Source organism: Pleurodeles waltl, chromosome 1_2 (assembly GCF_031143425.1).
Source record: "Pleurodeles waltl isolate 20211129_DDA chromosome 1_2, aPleWal1.hap1.20221129, whole genome shotgun sequence".
Classification (NCBI taxonomy): Eukaryota; Metazoa; Chordata; class Amphibia; order Caudata; family Salamandridae; genus Pleurodeles; species Pleurodeles waltl.
The window spans coordinates 132,741,287-132,760,154 of record NC_090437.1 but is presented as its reverse complement, the minus strand read 5'-3'; the positions used below and the strand labels follow the sequence as shown (position 1 = coordinate 132,760,154).

General features: G+C 44.7%; 1 protein-coding gene across 2 annotated transcripts in view; it reads left to right on the top strand.

The window, feature by feature from the left end:
* The window catches only part of SEPTIN11 (septin 11), a 669,909-nt gene that overhangs the window by 495,892 nt on the left and 155,149 nt on the right, over positions 1–18,868 (top strand). For both annotated transcript variants that reach the window (XM_069236824.1, XM_069236823.1), the window contains exon 8: positions 8,232–8,364. In XM_069236824.1, the coding sequence (XP_069092925.1) occupies positions 8,232–8,364 (133 nt within the window). The remainder of the gene's footprint in view (positions 1–8,231; positions 8,365–18,868) is intronic.

Here is an 18,868-nt window from a genome sequence, read left to right as displayed (position 1 = left end):
TTGTAGAAGGTGTGCGTATATCCGTGGGCTCATGAGGTAGGCCCAGAGGAAGGAGGGATGCCAGTGGTGTTGGGAGTGCCAGGTGAGAGTCCGGCTTAAGGTAGTGGAGTCAAGTGTCTGGATTTTACCAATAATAGGAGAAGTGGCATTGGGCCGCTAAATAGTATAACTGGAAGTCAGGTACTGCAAAACCGCCCCACTCATAAAGGAGAGTTAAAGTTTCTCAGCCTATTCTCTGGGCGGTGATTGGCCCATATTAGTCCGAGAAGAAGACCACATAGTGTCAACAAAAAAAAGAAAGGAGTTAGGGCAATAGGAATATTTAAAAAAAGTAAAGGAAGAGCGGTAGCACCACCATTTTACTGATAACTATCCGATCGGCGATGGATAGTGGGAGCCGACTCCATGTATCGATTTGAAGAGAGAGTTTATCAATGGCCGGACCAAAGTTGGGACAAACTACTTTTCTCTGTTCCTATGCAGGAAGATACCAGGATATTTAGGTGCATCTGAGCACCATTGTAGAGGGAATTCCAGTGGGCATGGGACAGTGGCGTCGGTCAAGGGGAAGAGTTCTGATTTTTTCCAGTTGATGGAGAGACTGGAAAAAAAGCACTAATTTCTCTGATAAGCGGGGGGTGGCGGCGGTGAGCCTGTGGTTTGTGCCCAAAAAGTAAAATATCGTCAGCATATAAAGAGGCCAAGAGGAGCCCTTTGGTAAAATGCAGACCCCTATGAAGGTGTTGTTCCTGGAAATTGCAGTTGAGAGGGTCGAGGGAATTATAAAAAGGAAGAGGGGAAAGGGGGCAGCCTTGCATTGTGCCCCTGGATATGGGAAAGGCTTCAGACAAGTGGCCATTAGTTCAAAGACGAGCTGTCGGGATGTGTATAGAAGCATACTAAGATCACTGAAATTGTGTGGCAACCCTAGTTTGAGTAGAGTGGCCTTAAGAAAGGACCATTCAAGAGAGTCAAATGCTTTCTCAGCATCCAAGAGTGCTACTGCCATGGGAAGAGTGTGCGAGATTTGGTTAAGGACTGAGAAGACAGTACAAAGATTTATGGCAGTAGAGAGATGCGGTACAGAGCCCATCTGAAGAGGAGAGATAATCTGATTGAGTAATAGTGATAAGCGGGATGCAATCACTTTGGCTAGGATTTTGTTATCATGATTGAGGAGTGATAACAGGCAGTACAAAGTGCAATGATTTAGGGATTTACCTGGTTTAGGCAACAAGGTAATCACTGCTTCGCGCAGAGAGGTGGGGAGAATGCCATTCTTGAGGGCCTCAGTATATAAGTGCAGGAGATGAGAAATTAACACCTGCTTGAAAGTTTTATAAAAACTGCTGGTGAGGCCATTGAGGCCAGGGGCCTTGGTCCCTTCGAGGTCATCAATGGCCTGTGCAATCTTATCCGATGTAATCAGGAACACTAAAAACTGTTGTTGGCCATCTGTGAGCCACACCATGGCCACCTTGAATAGGTAGGAGTGGAGGGCATCTAGTGTGCCCATGAGACGAGAAGAGTAGAGGTGCCAATAAAGGGAGAGAAATGCCTCCGTGATGGAGGTGTTGTCAGTAATGGTGGAGCCAGAGTCTGTGACTATATTAGTGATGTAAGAAACCTGGTAGTTAGAGCAAAGGAGCCAGACGAGAGTCCACTAGGCCGCTGGCCCTCTCTGTAGCGCTGGGATCGGGCATATTTGCCAAGGTAGGATACTTCGGGCTCTACCAGCTCCCTAAAGTCTTTTAAGAGGGTAGCCTGTTGGTGGGAATGTGGGGCCATCGAAGGGGTGAAATTCAGGCTGCACCCCAGCCAGCTCAGTGCCTATGCTAGGCAGGATGGCCCGCATGCTTAAAGATACAATTGTCACAGATGTAAGCCTTAAAGTCCTCCCACAGCGTAGCATACTTAGGACGGAAGTCGCATTCAAATGAAATTATTAGGTAATGGCAGTTAGAAGCTCGCATTTGAAAGCAGTGTCAAGCTGTGCATTTTCGGGAAGATGTAAGCTGCATGTATAAGGGGAGGGAACAAGAGTAAGCGGACTCAGGGCATGGTCTGAGTGTGTGCAGGGCAAGTGCTTTATAGCTGAAAGCGTCAGCATGGCAGACCGAGAAAAGAACTAGTAGTCAATGTGTGACCAGGAGTCCTGTGGGGGGGGGGAATAGAAGGTGTAACCTCGTGTGTATGGGTAAAGGGAGTGCCATGAGTCCAACAGGCAGGTTGTCTGTAAAATGTCAAGAATGCTCAGAGGGAGCTGGGCTTGTTGGTGGTGATGATGGATCCACAAGTGTCAAGGAGAGAATTTAGAGGGATGTTGAAGTCACCTCCTAGGAGAGTGTAGTCACTGGAATGTTAAGTTAGAAGTTCAGCAATGCTGGCAAAAAATTCAGGTGAGTCAATGTTAGGAGCGTAGACATTAAGTAGCAGGACAGAATGACCTGCGAGGGAGCCAGAAATCAGGAGATATCTGCCGTTTGGATAAGTAACTTGGCAGTGAAAGGAAGGGCCCTATGGATCAAAATGCAGACTCCCTAGCATAGGAGCTGTAGTGTGAGAAATAGCAATATGATCCCCAAGAAGAGGCAATGGTGAAGTCTGCACAAGGTGCCAGGTGGGTTTCTTGAAGGAAGGCTAGTTTAATTGTATGCCTGTTTATGTAGGAAAGGACAAGAAGTCACTTCCGGGGATTATCGAGTCCACGGACATTCCAGGAAATGGAGGTGAGGGAAAGGTCAGCATTCACTTTAGTGTGCGTCATAGAATAGACAGCCGGAATGGTATGTAACCAAGCAGTGGATACCATTAACCCTTAGGTGTAAGGGGCATATGGCGGCAATTAACAGTGAAACAATATAACACAGCAAACAAAATAAGGCGTTGAATCCCTGTCCCAACACACATGTAACCCAAGTCCCAAAATCTGTCAAGGGCCAGAGTAGAAACAGAAGAGAAAAACAAAGTATCATAGAGACGGTGTACACCATGGGAGGTGGTAACGTCCCAGAGAGCGCAGCCGTCTGTTGTAACAGTAGGTCAAATAGAAGCGAAAGATGTTGAAGATTTCCAGAGGAGTAGAGTAGCCTCTAAGAGGGATGGACTCCTAGGCGTGGCACAGTACATGTTGGAAAATGTCCTTGGGAGGCCAGTCATGCTGGGGAAAGTACAGAGAGTGAGGAAATTTGTGTGTTCGCTGTGTTCAGTCCAGTGGATCATGAGAGGGGGAGCAAGCCGTCGTATCCTCAGTTGGGGTAGAGGATGGGTTTTTGGATGGCTTAAAAGAGTCCAGGTGTTGTTTGCAGAACTGTGCTACTTCAGTGAGGTTGTTAAAGAATGCTGGACTTCAGGTCTTGTTTCCAAAGAGGGTTCTTGACATCTGCATATTTCTGCCTAGCTTCTTGCAAAGCTTGTGTGAAGTCTTGAAAGAAGGATAATATGGAAACTTGGTAGTTAAAAGGTCCTCGTTTGCTTGCCAATTGCAATGCCGGGTTGCGGTAATGGAAATTGAGGAGCTGCGCGGTGGGAAGGAGCCCCCACAGGTGGACAAGGGGCCAAGGAGTGGTATGTCCACCCCACCACAAATGTCTTGGTGAAAAACTATCTACCAAAGAGTTCCATAAGAAGATTTTCTATGGCTTATGATTTGAGTAGTTTCGGCAATCCCCAAAACGCGCAGATTGTTACAGCACAAGCACACTTCCAGGTACTCATCCTTGACCATCGTAGTCTTGAGAAGCCTCTCAATGCGTTTGAGATGTTTCGTAAGGGTGGAAGTCTTGTCTTCTACAGTAGACAGTCTCTGCTCAGCCTCGCCAAAATGGGTCGGGTGATGTTCAATACGTTTTCCCATGCAGTTCAGGCTGTCATTGATGGAGTCAAGACGTGTGTTGATCACCTGAAAGACAGTGCGTAATTCTGCCATGATGGCGGATGCGGCATTAGTGTTATAGCATGATCATCCTCGTGGGGAGGGTCATCAGTATTGTAAGTCTGCTGACTGCGAGGAGTGCGCAGAGGATCAAAGGATAGTTTTTCCTGACTGGGGGTCACCTCGACCCATGATATACTGTAGAGGGTTGCCAGTAGTTAGACTAGTGCACCGTACTGAACAAAGGTAGTGCTGAGCAATCGATTGTTGCAGCTCCCTGCGGTTGGTGAAGGGAGCTACCAGGTGCTGGGCAGTAAATTAGTAGGTTTCCTCCAGGAGGTAAGGCAGATATAGTGTTGGGGGGAGAGGGGGAAGCAAAGGCTGTGCAGAGCATGGAGCGTAAGCTCCCCCTCGGTACTCACAGAATGTTGTGGCGTGTGATGACACGATTTAGTAGGCCTCAGCACACAAGATTAGGGAAAGCTGAGGAATGTCACCCCCATCCGGCCCAGGTTTACTGCAAGACTGGCTGCCAAGGGGGAGACTTGTGCATGAGAGCCCCCAGAGCGCCGTTAAGTATGTCCACGGCAGGCGTCACGTGCTGATGCCACACTCCAGCAGCCTGTCTGCTGGGCCCGCTAGGCGAATCCAGTGAAGTTGGGAGGCGCACAGCTGGCACACCTCCTGTGGTCCGGTTGTGGGGCAGGCCAAGCCAGTGCAGTAGGCAGGCAGCGCGCAAACCGGAAACAGGCAGCGTCCCCAGGACGAAGCGATGTCGGGCTGCACAGCCAGACACCTGCACCGCGGCCCCGCCCTCAGGCTCGCCCACGACCCCTCTTAATGCAGGGCCTCTGAGGGCCACGTCAGGCCTCAGAAGGGGTCAGCGGTGGCAAGACCTCAGGGCAAGGATCCAGACTGGAGAGGCAGCAGTCGGGAGCAGATCGTTGGGGGGAGCCATCCCCGCAGGAAAGGTCACATTGAAAGACGGGGGAGACTGAAAATTGGGATTGGCGGCTGCCATTCCCTGGAGCTTCAACGTCATGCGGCCATCTTGGCTGCCGGGGTGACCACAGCGCCCATGGCATGTTTAAACCTAATTTAGTCATTGACATTGCTGCACACAAGCATTGGATCTTTGTCTTCAACAACCTCCTCATAGCTATTCATTGCTTTACTACACAATACCCATCACTTAACTGCAGCAGACTCTGAACTATTGTCGACTACTCCATGTTTATACAAACCATCAACAATGACTTTTTACGAATTTTAGACAAAACATGAGAACTACATATTAGATGGAACTGCCCTTTCATGAACTCCACTTCACGCATAGTTTACCGGCGATTGCTTAAAAAGATGATGCAGGAATTTTCTGCCTGACTGTTCCACACAGACACAGAAAAGCCTTACTACCAAAAAAAATCCTAGCTTAGTTGCCTGACTTGCCACTTGAACATGCACAGAAATATAGCTCTCACAATCACAACTGAGTCTCCAGTTGCTGGTTCAACAGTCAGTTCCCTATCCCCCAAGTAATATTTCAGAGTACCCAGATTCCATACTGTGGTGTCTGAAAGAAGTCAACTCTTTTAAAACCTGAGCACGAAAAAAGGGTCTGAACTGTCTACATCGTTGTCACTCTCTAGATGGTAGATGCAGTCAAGATATCAGACAAATTCAGTCTAAAAACTAGAAATCTTATCTGCTCAGTCGATATTCCGTCACCTCACTGTCTGCTGGGATAATGTCAGATATACTGAGAGCATCACTCAAGTGGGGACAGGCATAGTCAAAGCCCTGTCGCTACTGAAGTAGAAGCAGCATGCACATGGTCTTTGGAGAATAGCTGTATGTTTGCTGAGGAAAATGCACCCATACAGAGAGGAGGCAAAAAGCAGATCTTCAGATGTGTTCACCTGTCATGAAATACTGAATGGCATACTGAATGACAAACACAGCATTCCCCAGGAACCTCTCACACATTCAGCATTTCCACCAACCACTCACTGGATATAAGATAGACAGTTATTCATAAGCTACTTTTAAGCAATCCCCCGCTACTAAGTATGAACAGCAAAGATTAAGGCTTGCATGAGGAAAGGCTGCATTAAGGAAATACATCCTGTTGAATGCTAAACTTGCTATTTAACCACATCTTGCTGAAATTACAAAAAAGAGTGAAGGATACTAATTTTAAAACTAAGCTGCAAGCATTTACTTCTTAAAGCAGTAACCGGGATAAGAGAAGACTAAAATAGTAGATTTCCCCTGTTTTTGCAGTTTTCAAATGGAAGGATGTCTGGTTCGCTTTCTATTGGGTTGCTCATTGTTTGGCTATTGATGGCATTCCAAAAACATTGCTAACCATTTAGCAAAAAATATAGAGGATCTTCATTTTTTGATGGAGACTCGAGACCCAGTGTTACTGTTGCCACCCTTGTGTAAAAAGTGTTAATTATCCAGGAGTGAAAAAAATTGTACAATTGACTTAACCAAACCCTGGTGGCTCAAAACTATAGAGCAGTGGTGGTTCCCAACTGTGGTCCATGGGCCCCTGGGGGTCTGCAAAGCCACCTCAGGGGGTCGCAGCTGCTTAGAAAAATAAATAATATTAACAGATCAGGTCCCCAGCTTTCAGTAATGACTCAGTGGGGGGTCCTTGGATTTGAATTATGATTTATTGGGTAGCTAAATCTTGGAATTTGGTGATTTTGGTTGGTTTTTCCCCTTTTTTCCTATGTTTGTTAGTTATTTTTGTTGGTGGTACAGTGAGTGGGACTGGTTATTTACCCATATGGGCAAACACTACCTCAAACCAAATGGACAGAATTCTTCCTCTGTGTCAGTGTAAGGCAGATTTGAAATAAACACAATAGCCCTGCCTCAATTTTTTTCATTCTCTTTTATGTACTGCTGCTGGTGCCCTTTCTAGTCGGCTTTTGATAAAGTTCTCTTTCTCATAGTTTGGTGATTGGAACAAATAGGATCCCCCTTTTTGTAAATTATACCTTTTGGTATTTTGTTTCAGTCCATATATAGCATGAAAATGTGTCCTGGGCAAAAGAAATCTCTGATTGAATTGATGTCAATATCGTCTCAGTGTCTGTTTTTATATAGCATGAAAATGTGTCCTGGGCAAAAAAAATCTCGATGATCGGATTGCTGTCAATTTGTCTCAGTGTCCGTTTTTAACTTGTAATTTTAATTTTAACAACCTGTAATTGTAATTCCTTCTCAAAAATGAATTGGACCTGTGCAGCTGGTCTTGCCCCTTTCCCTCTTAGTTCCAATGCTTTAAAGTAGCCGAGACGTTGCATCAACTGCTGTAGACTGTTTGCGTAACTAAGGTAATTGTTGTAGATATAGAGCATGGCCCAAGTACTACTTTCTCTGTGAGTATCCTTCTGCTGCTCACGCTTTCTGGCCTGAGCTACTATTTTCTTCTACTTTCAGCACCCACTAAGAGTGCATGAGTTTGCAGACTGATCCCCCTCCTGGCCTGCTCCATGTCATTGCATGCCCCATACCGCTCCTGTGTAATTGCCTCGTTGTTTTTTTTTATGCCCAGTCCCTTTTCCCCTTCCTTGTTGTTGCTTGAACTGCATTCCTCCTTCTCTCTCTCATAGCTTTCCCCATCCCTGCACACACCGTTGTTGACTTGTCATTGTTCCTTGACCCGCCCCTCTTACCCTTGCATTGTTACTTTCTCCGTTCCTCTATCCTTGTTGTTGCTTCCCTATGTCCACTTACATTTCCCTATTGTTGATTGCCTCGTCCTCCTGCCCCTCCCTCCATTCATTGCTTCTTGTGTAATCTAACCCCATCCCACATTGTTGTTTGCCCCATCCTCTTCCCACACCTTTCTTGCCCCTCTCTCCCCCATCCACCTCCGCAAGAATAAAAAGCGCTAAGACATGGCCAGCACTGGCTACTTCATAGTTGCATAGAAGCTGCACTGCTATACAACATGGATAAAACAATCTGACAAAGCCAAAAGCTTTTGCAGAGGCAAGACCTATAGACTTTGCCAATACTTGTTGTAAGCATTGGCTAAATAAGGGACAGTCTTCCTTCAAGAAGAAGTTGTCGATTTTGAGATTTGGCTTTTAATTCATGTCTTACTTTGATAAATCACACATAAACTGAAACTGGATTAAAAGAAATTTGATCTGTAAAGGAGGCAACGTGTATATCTAAGTAGCTATAGCGGGGGGTCTAGAATACTACTTAGCATTCTGTAGTGGCATAAGACATTCATGTTTCATTTACCCTCATGTAACAGGTTTATTTTGAACACAGTAAAATAAACAGAAGCGGTTGCGGTTCTTTTATGTGCATGCTTTTGCTTTCACAGCCTCCAAGAGACATACGAAGCAAAGAGAAATGAGTTCCTCGGTGAACTCCAAAAAAAGGAGGAAGAAATGAGACAGATGTTTGTGATGAGGGTGAAGGAAAAAGAAGCAGAACTGAAGGAGGCCGAAAAGGATGTAAGAACAATGTACATGTTTTCTTTCAACTGCTTTTACATGTACTTTGTGGTAACTTTAGTAAACTTGTCACACATCAGAATCTTTGTCTTGAACCATATTCGAAAAATAAAATAGAATTTGGTTCTTGTACAACTGACTTAAGTTCCTATAACTGGAAACAAATCACACTTTCAGTGTACATGAGAAATGATTTAAAAAAAAAAGCTAATTTAGGGTAAAGAAATATTTCATGGCCCCCACATTATTGCATTTCTTGTAACAGCAGAGTGATAGCTTCCCAAATGAAGAATGAAGAAGAAATAATCGCTTGGTTGTGGGTGTCTTCAAGCAGTTAGACTGTTTGGAAAAGAACAAATAAGCAAGGAAACAATATCATGGTGCAGCATTCAATTAATTAGGGTAGTATTCACAAACTCCACTTTTAAGTACGTTTAAACTTTTGAGTACGTTTAATGTCTTATGGTATTCCCAACCCAGACTTTTATAGTAACTTACACTTTTATAGTACGTCCAGCGCTGCACATGGCCAACCACTGGTACTGCAACACCCTCCAATAGACAATAATAGAGGTAGGGACTCTAAAAAAAAAAAAAAAAACCCTATAAGAAATAATGCATATTGATATCGCTTAGAGTGGAAAGAGGTAGAGCTAATTGAATGACCAAAATCGACGGGAGCAGTGATCCGGAAGTAGTCGGAAGCAATGGGCATGTTACATGAGCGTGGCAGCAGCAGTGGACCAGCACCCATGCTAGGTTACCAACAGGCACGCCGGCAGCAGCGGGGCCGGTTCTGGGCCATCGCCCGGGCAAGCAGAGGCACTTTGGTGGGGAGCTCCCCCACAGGCCAGTGGGGTTAGACACCGCTGGACACGGATGCTTGGCTGCTCCTGCCGTCCCCCGCTGGGCTGTTCCTGTGGGCAGAGCGGTTGAGCAGCATAGGGAGCGGGGTAGCAGAATAAGCTTTCCTCGACCTTCTCCCCCGTCATCTGTGGTTGCATCCCGTGCCTTCCACACACCTCCGATGGCGGCTGGCAGAAGACTCAAATCGGCAGAGGATAGAGCCCATAGAGCAGAGGGCTCATGCTGGCATGTGAGTTGACAAGAGACAGGAGAGCAACGGGAGGCTGCCCAGTGAAGGTGAGAGATGTTGATCATATTAGCTAGGACTATGTCTCTAGCCCCTGCTATAACTGGCTTCAACCACTGTTTGTCCTGCCGTGCTGCCCTGTTGCTCCACGCCATAACTCCACCTGGCTGCCTTGCGTGCAGTCCATCTCCAAGGGGCTAAGGCTACTAAACATGGTTTAAAGCCACCGCTCAGCAGACAAGCCAGCTTGGCCCTTCGCATGAAATAGGAATTGGGTTTTGTGTCCGTTACCAGCAGCATATTGCAGTGGCATTTAAAGCAAGAACAAAGATGGACCTGCTAAACCGCGCAACACAGTGCATGATGTAGAAAGTTGGATAACACCCCCTTGTGGGGGGGTATTCATGCCTGATTACATCACATCAACACCAATAATAATCGCACAGTCATCGGCTGCCTCAACAGCACACACAAAATATTCGTCAGAACCGTCAACCCAGATACACAAGACACAACACAAGCTCAACTCTTTCTGCGAAAATTGGAAACTCTCACATAGACTCTTTGATGCATGCTGAGGCTGGTGCCTCACAAACTTAAAAAGGGAGCAGAGAAAGGTAACCAGAGTTCGGCAATGAGAATCACAGGTCCCTCTATGGTAGCAGAATTCTTAGCAATCGGTGCAGGCGGTGTAGATGGTGTTTGTCCTCAAGGGGGACAGAGAGGCATGCCGGGCAAGCATAAGTACAGGCATAAGACCCATAACCTCCAAGGGAGAGGCCGGAACCACATCAAGGGGGAAGGTCGCAGAGCTGGACCTTGGCATAGTAACTCCAGCACACGGTCCAGCAATGAAAAATCTCATATACATGTATTTCACAAGGAAAAAAAGGCAGCCACTGCTGACACAAGGGACTATAGGGGACACCGAATGGAAGGGGTAAAGCAGCCTGAGTCACCTCTGTATATCCTAGACAGCACAAGTAATCTTAGCCCCAGCCTCGAAGTATCAATGATCTTGGAAATGGAGAAGCTGGCAGGGAATGCAGTGGCAGAGATTGCAATGGACACTAGAGAGCTCACAAAAATCTCATGCAATCAAAGCACATCTGGGGAGTGACAGAGGTCATAGAAATGTAATCAACTATGCGCAGGTTAACAAAGCGAAAAAATCATGACACAAGAGCAGACGTGGTTCTTACAGGGCCAATGCCCAAAGGAACCCATGGATGACTCAAATCAGCAGTGCAAAGTTCCAGGTGTAGAAGGCCAACCTATCCAAATAGAGGCACTAGTCCACCCGCCAAACAAACAACAACTTGACGCATCTTATGATCCAGAAAATACAAGGTTCAAACAAAACTGCTCTATCACCCTGGACAAATTGAGGAAAGCATTTAGGAATCAAACTAGCCAATCTCTCTGAACTGAAATGGTATTAAATTCCACCTGTGTGGCGTCCGCACCTAGGGAGTCATCAAGGTTAATGCAACTTGAGGATCAATCCCTGATTTCCTCCACCAACGATGGTGAGGGTCCAGATTGCATCATTAACACCATAAATTCTTCTTTATTAGCTAGATTAAGGCTCTTATGCGGCAATCCCACAAATTAGAAATTCAAGTGGAACTAACGCACGTGCTGGCACAAAGTGTGTTGAATAATGGCAAGAAATTGGACATGCTCAACTCCAAGGTAGGCCCTTGGGTAAACAAAAATAATGGGACGGTCCATGCATCAAATCATGCAAGGGACATCCTAAGCGAAAAGCTAATCACACTACCAAAATTACTCAAATACTTAATAAGTTATTGCAAAGGTACTCAGATAATTAAGCCACCAACGGGGAACACCCCCAGTCAAAACAAACCTAGTGCATCAGAGAACTGTGGACCTCTTATTTCCGGTAGAACATCAGGTCTGTAGTGATAACAAGCATGTCAACTCAGGGGCCCTCCACTTCTAGAAAGCAAAGCGCTACCAGCGACAAAGAAAACACCCTTGTACCACTAATAGAAGATGCACAACCTGGAAGGAGAGCCCATAGTTGCCAGTACAGCCGAACCAGGACTGCTCTCTCGACGTCAAAAGAAAGAAATTACAGAAATTATTGAAAACTAATAAAAGGAATAACATGCCGACTCATACATCGCAAAAAAACATAATTGAGCAAGTCATCAGCACCAAACATCATTATGAAGGAGGGTATAGATAAAAAAGTGGAGATGTGGTGGACGCTTAAATCTTTGAACTAAACAAAAGATCATCTAATGACTCTCCACTAGCAAAAAATCCCAAATGCATGGGAGACCGTGAATCAACTTCACCCAACCCTAATTCAACATCGCACTGGGATGCAAGGTCCAGTAATGAAACTTCCAGCCACACAACACCACCAACCGTGCAACATCCCCAAATAAACAAAACCTACTCACTGGCTGTCCCATGAGAGCGCAAGAACAAATGGCTACTCCTGATGCCAAATTCCGCAGGGAGAAAGAGAGGATCCTCAAAAGGACCTTCACGCCCAAATTCACAAGGAGAGAGCCAGGTTACACCTTAAATCAGTCCAACATCTTACATCTCTTTAACTGTATACCCTCACTATCTCCTCTTTCATCAGCGCATCTAAAGCTGGTGAAATTCTAGCATTGTCACTGGATCAGTCAGAGAGCCCACACTAACTGAACACGGTTGATGCCCGAAATATCATCACAGAAAAGGACCAGATCAAAAGAATGGGATATATTCATAAGCACCCTCAAGAAAAGAAAAATATCCCCACATTTTACTGCAGAGATCACAACTTCTGAAGTATCAAACTGAATCGAGAAGTGTCTTGAGAGGCACAACGCAAGAGACATACAGCTCTCTGGAGAATAAGATTGTGGTCAGGCTGACAAGGAGCACAGGTCAGAGGCTGCGCACTTCAGAGCCCTTAGCCAGCACACAGAGGTGCCTTATTGGTCTTGGCTACCAGTGGTGCTCCAAACAAAGGGTCTGCCGAACTCCTTCGGGAACATGGGAAAGATTGGTATAGATATGATCAGGATCATAAGCTGGAATTTGGTGGGCTTGAACCCCTTAATAGCCAATAAAACACAATAGATTATCTTTACATCAGTGACATCCTATGCTTACAGAAAACGTGGTTGATGCCCATCTCTATCCCAGGGTTCCAGGCAACCCACTCTGTAGCACAGAAGAGAAATCTTTTCGGGAGCCCAAAGGGCGGCCTCTCAGTATATGTGAAATTAGACCTGTAGGCTCAGATAAAGATATAGATCAATAGTGCACATGACGTGCATATTCTTATCATAAAGGGCATCAAACTGGACCGATCATTAACTCCATTCATTCTGGTAAACCTGTACGTCAGTCTACATAGTGAGGTGAAAAAGGTGAATGCCTTGCAGATCACAACTTGATAAAAGTCTTGCTTTCTAGGGGCATTCAGGACATGAGTGCACCGTGGCTGGAGACTTCAAAACCTGTGGCATGTCCCGACCAGAGGCAAGGCGGGGGTGACTGCAGCCGAAGCATCCTGAAATCCTGCATCAGCGAATTCGAGCAGAGCTCAGCCAACCAAAATGCCTCTGTGGAGGAAAAATCAAAGTCTACCTATAAAAACATCTCTACATTGGATCATACATCTTTTTAAGTAGGAATCTCTTAAACAGATGTGTAAGTTACCAAATCCACTGATAGTGACCATCACCCTATAACCATCAAGGTCAATATGACGCAGTGATTCATGAGGAACAAAATTCAGCAGGTCAACAACTTTCTTCCAATGACCGTATACTTATCAAGAGATTTAAATGGTGCCCGGTATGTGCGACCAGATACTCCCGTTGGAAACTAGCCAATGCACACCTGGACATGGGCTCTGTGAATCACTGGGCTGTAATACTGTAGTAGAACAGTTACTTGAAGCCTTAACCACACACAATCTCCGCAATTCGCGAGGCGTGTCCACTCGTGGATGGCCACACTACAAACTGGATGACAAAGAATTTAGGGCCAGATGTATCAAAGGGTTTTACCTATTCTATGTCAATGGGAAAATGTGTTCGTACATATGGTCCTTAATGAGGGTAAAAAGAAGTGTTGTCGGGTGGAGCTACTACACAAACAGGAGAAGAGTGTGAGCACAGAAAATCAGATGCAGGAGACCAGGAAACAACATAAAATAAACATCTGGAAGTGAAAGCAAAGACACATGGAGAAGGAATGGAAATATATATATTCCTTGCCAGCGCCCTGTAAGTCCAGGGAGTTTTGGGGCTATGTTAATAGTTTGACAACCAGATGCACAAAGGAAGAAAATGCTGTACCGGCAGAGGAATGGATGACCCACTTAACAAAACTCTGTGTTGATCCTGAAAAAAATAAAGGCAACCTAAAAGATGTACCTTCAGATAAACTAGAGGAACTTTAGTGGTCCCAGAAGGGGTCTCCAAAAAAAAGACATCATGCATCCTGAAGGGCACTCAGAAAGACAGAGCGGCTGGACCAAATGGTCTACCAGGGAGTATCTTCAAGGAAGACTGGGAATTCTGGGCACTCTATATGAACAGTCTGTTTAATTAATGTATTTCAGCATTAGTCATCCCAGATTCATGGAAAGGATCTCTCCTGCACCCCATCCATAAAAAGGAGGACAAAACCCGACCAGGCAATTACAGGCTGATAACCTTTCTGGAAGTGGATGGTAAGGCCTTCGCCAAAGTGCTTTTACTTGAACTAGGGATTTGAATTAAAGAGAGCAATATCATACCACAGTATCTGTGGGGGTTCAGGCCAAACTCTTCCACCATGGACAGCGTCATTACCCTTGCTTATCTGGGTGCTAAGGCAATTGAAAAGACAATGCGCCTACTTTATGCGTGCTTCGTGGACTATAGTTCTGCATTTGATGGTAGAAATCAAAACACCCTCTGGGCAAAACTTGCTACGTGCAGTATCCCTAGGAAATTACTTGTGGCCATAATATTGCTGTACACTGATACCTGGGTCTGGACTAAGATCATGCAGTAACATGTCACAGGAAAAATTCATGCAAACAAGGGCCTTAAACAAGGATGTGTCATTGCTCCCACCTTGTTTAATTTATATACAGCTGACTTGGGCGGGCAACTACTGAAAGGGAATATCTTCCTGCCTAAGTTAGGCCACCTCAGAGTGCCCCTTATGCAGTATGCTGACGATCTTGTCCTTTTCGACCGCACCCAAATTGGCATCTATACAACGTTAAGAATGCCTTACAAGCAAATGCCACCAAAACCAAGGTCCTTTTATTTGGACGATGTATGAGGAAACATCGGCTGGAGTGGTACTTGGGCCCTTTAAGCTTTAACACTACCAACAAATACAATCACTTAGGTGTCTGGTTGTCAGACACAGGTAAATCATCTCGGCAGACTTGTTGAAAAAGCACTAAGATAACATACACACTAAGTATTTTACATCATAGCCTACAAAGCCTACAAAGCCACTCGGCAGAGGGGATCCGAAGGGTGCTGTGGGTGAAACTCTTACCAACGATAACGTAAGGGCATTTGGCCTTCCTGGGTATTCTTACAGAGTTTTTGGAGCACACCCATATATCGGCTTATAGGAAAAATGTTAACATCCCAAAATGTACCTGGCACACCTTGAGCCGCCTAGAGTTCGACCTTGAGAAAATGGACATCTTGTGCGAAAAAAATCTAATCAAGTACCGTCACTGAGTCCTGAGAGCCAATCAAGATTCACTGAGAGGAGCATTATCTGTGATCTTCCAGGATAAGAAGAGCTGCTTGGGTACGCTCTTGGGCAAAGCCATCGCCCAATTGAATATGTCCCTAGTGGGCATAATAGATCCTTCAACAACAAGAGGCATATTAAAAAAGTTGATAAATGTGCAAGGAAAGTGCATATCAAGGGAGCAGGACATAGAACAAATCAGAAGGGGGTATCAACTCAGAGCGGCCCTGGGTAGACAAGCCCTAAGGAATGTTCTGTTGGCAAGGCTGTTAACCCTGCCGTTATGGAAATATGGGTCCCTCTGGAAGAACTTCCCACTGGCCATTGGTAATAAAGGTTGTGCGAATTTCACTCTGAATCGCACATATTGACTGTTGCTGCCCACACTGCTACACCAGAGGCGACTCTACTTGAGAACCATCTTCTTGCAAAATGGGATTAGAACGTGTAAAGAGGATCTGGGACATATTTACACTACAGCAGTCCCAAAGGAGTTGGCACGGATTAGAAAGTTTTTTGCTGAGGCAGGAAGGCACCTGTATGGTGGCCACCAAAAGAGGGGGACAGTTGATTAAATAGTTCTCAGCTTCACCAACGGAATGAAGAGACAACCCGCAGCAACGCGGGGAACATATAGCATGACACAGCATTGTGCATTTGAACATTTTCATGTCAATAAAGCACTTGAACATCTGGTCTCAGTCCGGGGCAGGAGATACCCTTCAAGGGCGCCACAACTTCTACCATCACTCAAGTGAAATGCACTCCACGACAGAACAGTGCACACTTCAACGCAGCAGTTTCACAAAGTGCTTGTTTTTGTGATTTCTGTTTGCAGAAGGAGACTTGCACCTTAACATTATGCATGGCAGAGCAGTGCGCACTTTAACGTGGCGGCATGTTCATAACACGCTTGTCTGTAAGTTTTCTGTTTGCGGAAGGAGTCCTGCACCTCAACAATATGCCTGTCCTCACACACCAGATCCTATGCTCTCTTATGCCTGCTTACATTCTAAACTGAATGTGGTACTTGAGCATATAGTTTGCTGAACTACCAGGTGTTCGATCCATACAGGCTACATAACCTGGCTTGAAAGATGTAGAACAACAATCATGCAAAGGCACATCACACTTTATTTCAGGAGCAATAGAATGCAACACTTCGCCCATCAGTATTTTGTCAGGAATAGTGTTAATCACAGGTTTTGACCATCCGGTCCCCGCTTTGCATAGTCGTCCTTAAAAACTCCTTAACTGGGCTATTGACACGCATAAAGAGGTAGATGTAGCTTGTGCATGTTGATTCGCGTTGGATCTTTACTATCAGTTTAACTTATTTTTTTTAACCTTCGGGTTCTTAATCTATGGGTGGCCCAATTTCAACATTGCAATGCTGGCATGGTTGCGTTATCCTTCGTTTTTGTGTTTTTATTCTTTTATGTGTTTGTAATGATTTTTAGTAAGCAAACAATAAAGAATTCATGTGGCTAATGTTAAATTAAATGTTTTTAAATAGTTAAAACATAAATATAAATTTATGTTAACTATAAAATAATAATTATAAAGTATTCAATAACATTTAAAATTTAAATTCAAAATAGGTTATTAAACATTTCATAATTAACTAGTAAATATGTACTATTTTTTAACATCAACTATATTAAATGTTCTACTATTCAGTGTTCTTACATGTTTCCTGATTAAAAACAGTACCTCGCTTGTGTGCCTTGGCCTAGCATTTGCAACACAGTAGCTTTGGAATTTGGTCCCTAGCTCAGCCACCAACTAGGAGAAACCTACCAAACTCAGAGATTTATGAAAGCTACACACCCAGAGTCCAGGGTGGTGTGACTTGAGTGGATCCCATCCCACAATGTTTTTGTTAACTGAGAAGGCCTTGCAACCCTCCAACTTTGGCTAAAAACACCCATTTTCCTCACTTTTATATGAGAGAAAGTTCTGGAAGCTGTAGGGGAAACTCCTACTACCCAGCATTTCCATACTTTTCCTGATTTAAAATGTTCCCTGAGCCTGGAGACCCTAACACAAAACGCTCCAAAAAACGACATGAGGTATCAAAAAATGTGAGAAAAATTGTCCAAATTTGGTGATGTAGACAACTGAGGATTTTGTTCCCTGGCTTGCCCTCACCTACTAAACGAGGGCCTGATTTAGATCCCTGAAAAGTGGCTACTCCTTCACATAAGTGACGGATATCCTGTCCACTGAAATCTAAATCCCATAGAAAACAATGGGATTTAGATTTTGCTATAAGGGATATCCGTCACCATTGTGATGTAGTAACCCCTCCACCGACATCTAAATCAAGGGTTAGGACTCTTCTGAAACCTACTCCACAGCATTTATTTTTTAATCAAGTCCTTAGAAACCTCAAACTTTGGGCTACAAGATACACATTTTCCTCACATTCCTGTACAGAAACATTCCAGAATGTGCAGGGATCCACAAATGTCTTACCACTCAGCAGTCCCACAATCACTTGAATAAAAACTGTATCCCATATGTGTGGGTGGACCCTGCGCCTGCAACAACAAAGGCCTCGAAATTTAGCCTGAACAGATCAATTTTGTTTTTTGATTTTTTACAGAAAACAGACCCTTTTTTGCAGTGTGGTAGGTGTGGATTTTGAGCCTGGGCTCGCGACCACCAAAATAAATTTACAAAACCCAAAACATTCCTGAAAAGTAAACGCTCAAGGGAAAGTCCAGGGTTGGGTGCCTTGCATGGATCCCACAATGATTTCTCGCCCACAAATCCCTGCATAGCTCAAACTTTGACTAAAAACACAAATTTTCATCACATTTCTGTGACTGAAACTTCAGGATTCTGCAAACTTCCTACCACCCAGTCTTGCCCCACTTGCCCTGCTAACAAAAACGGTACTCCACTTGTGTGGATGAGCCAGTGCCTGCAACAGAAACGGATCAAACAAGGTGCAGTGTGAATCCTTTCAAATAAAGAAAGTCAAGAAAGCACATCTTCAGCATAGGAGCTGAATGCCATTTTATGTTGCCATTTGCATCAACTGCACAGCCAGCTTCTTGTACCAGACACAGGTCTTATATGCTGCATCCATGTATCTGTTGTAGAAAAGAATGCACTTAAGCTTCTGAACTTCAACCATCTGTCCATGCGTGGAGACTGAAGAAGTTGTTGCGTCATGTATAGTGGTCAAAAGATACAGTTGCCTCTGATCTTGAAATTTGAGGACTAGCTGTTCCTCACAACTTAAAGCACTGCATTGATCTTTTAGAAGCTTCTCATTAACCAGATCCCTGTCCACCAAACCCGTGGCGACGGGCAGGCCTTACATTTTGTGTTGAAAGAGTCCCTGTTGGCTTCCTCCAACAGCCCCTACTGCATCTGGCGAAGGACATTGCACTGCCTACCATATTTAGGGTGGACGGCGTAGTGTAATTTTTTTCTCTGTCACTGCCAAAAAAAAACTAGCTATGAGGGACAGAAAAAATAATGCCCTCCAAACTCTCAGAGAGCTCCCTATGTGTGGGGGTTATTCGTTTTTTGTTTTTTGGAAAAGGCTCTGTAGCAGGAGAATGGACGTGATAAACCAAACAAAAGGCCTTCTTAGGTAGTTTTTCTAGATATGTTTTTATTTATTTTTATACTGATTCATATGAGATA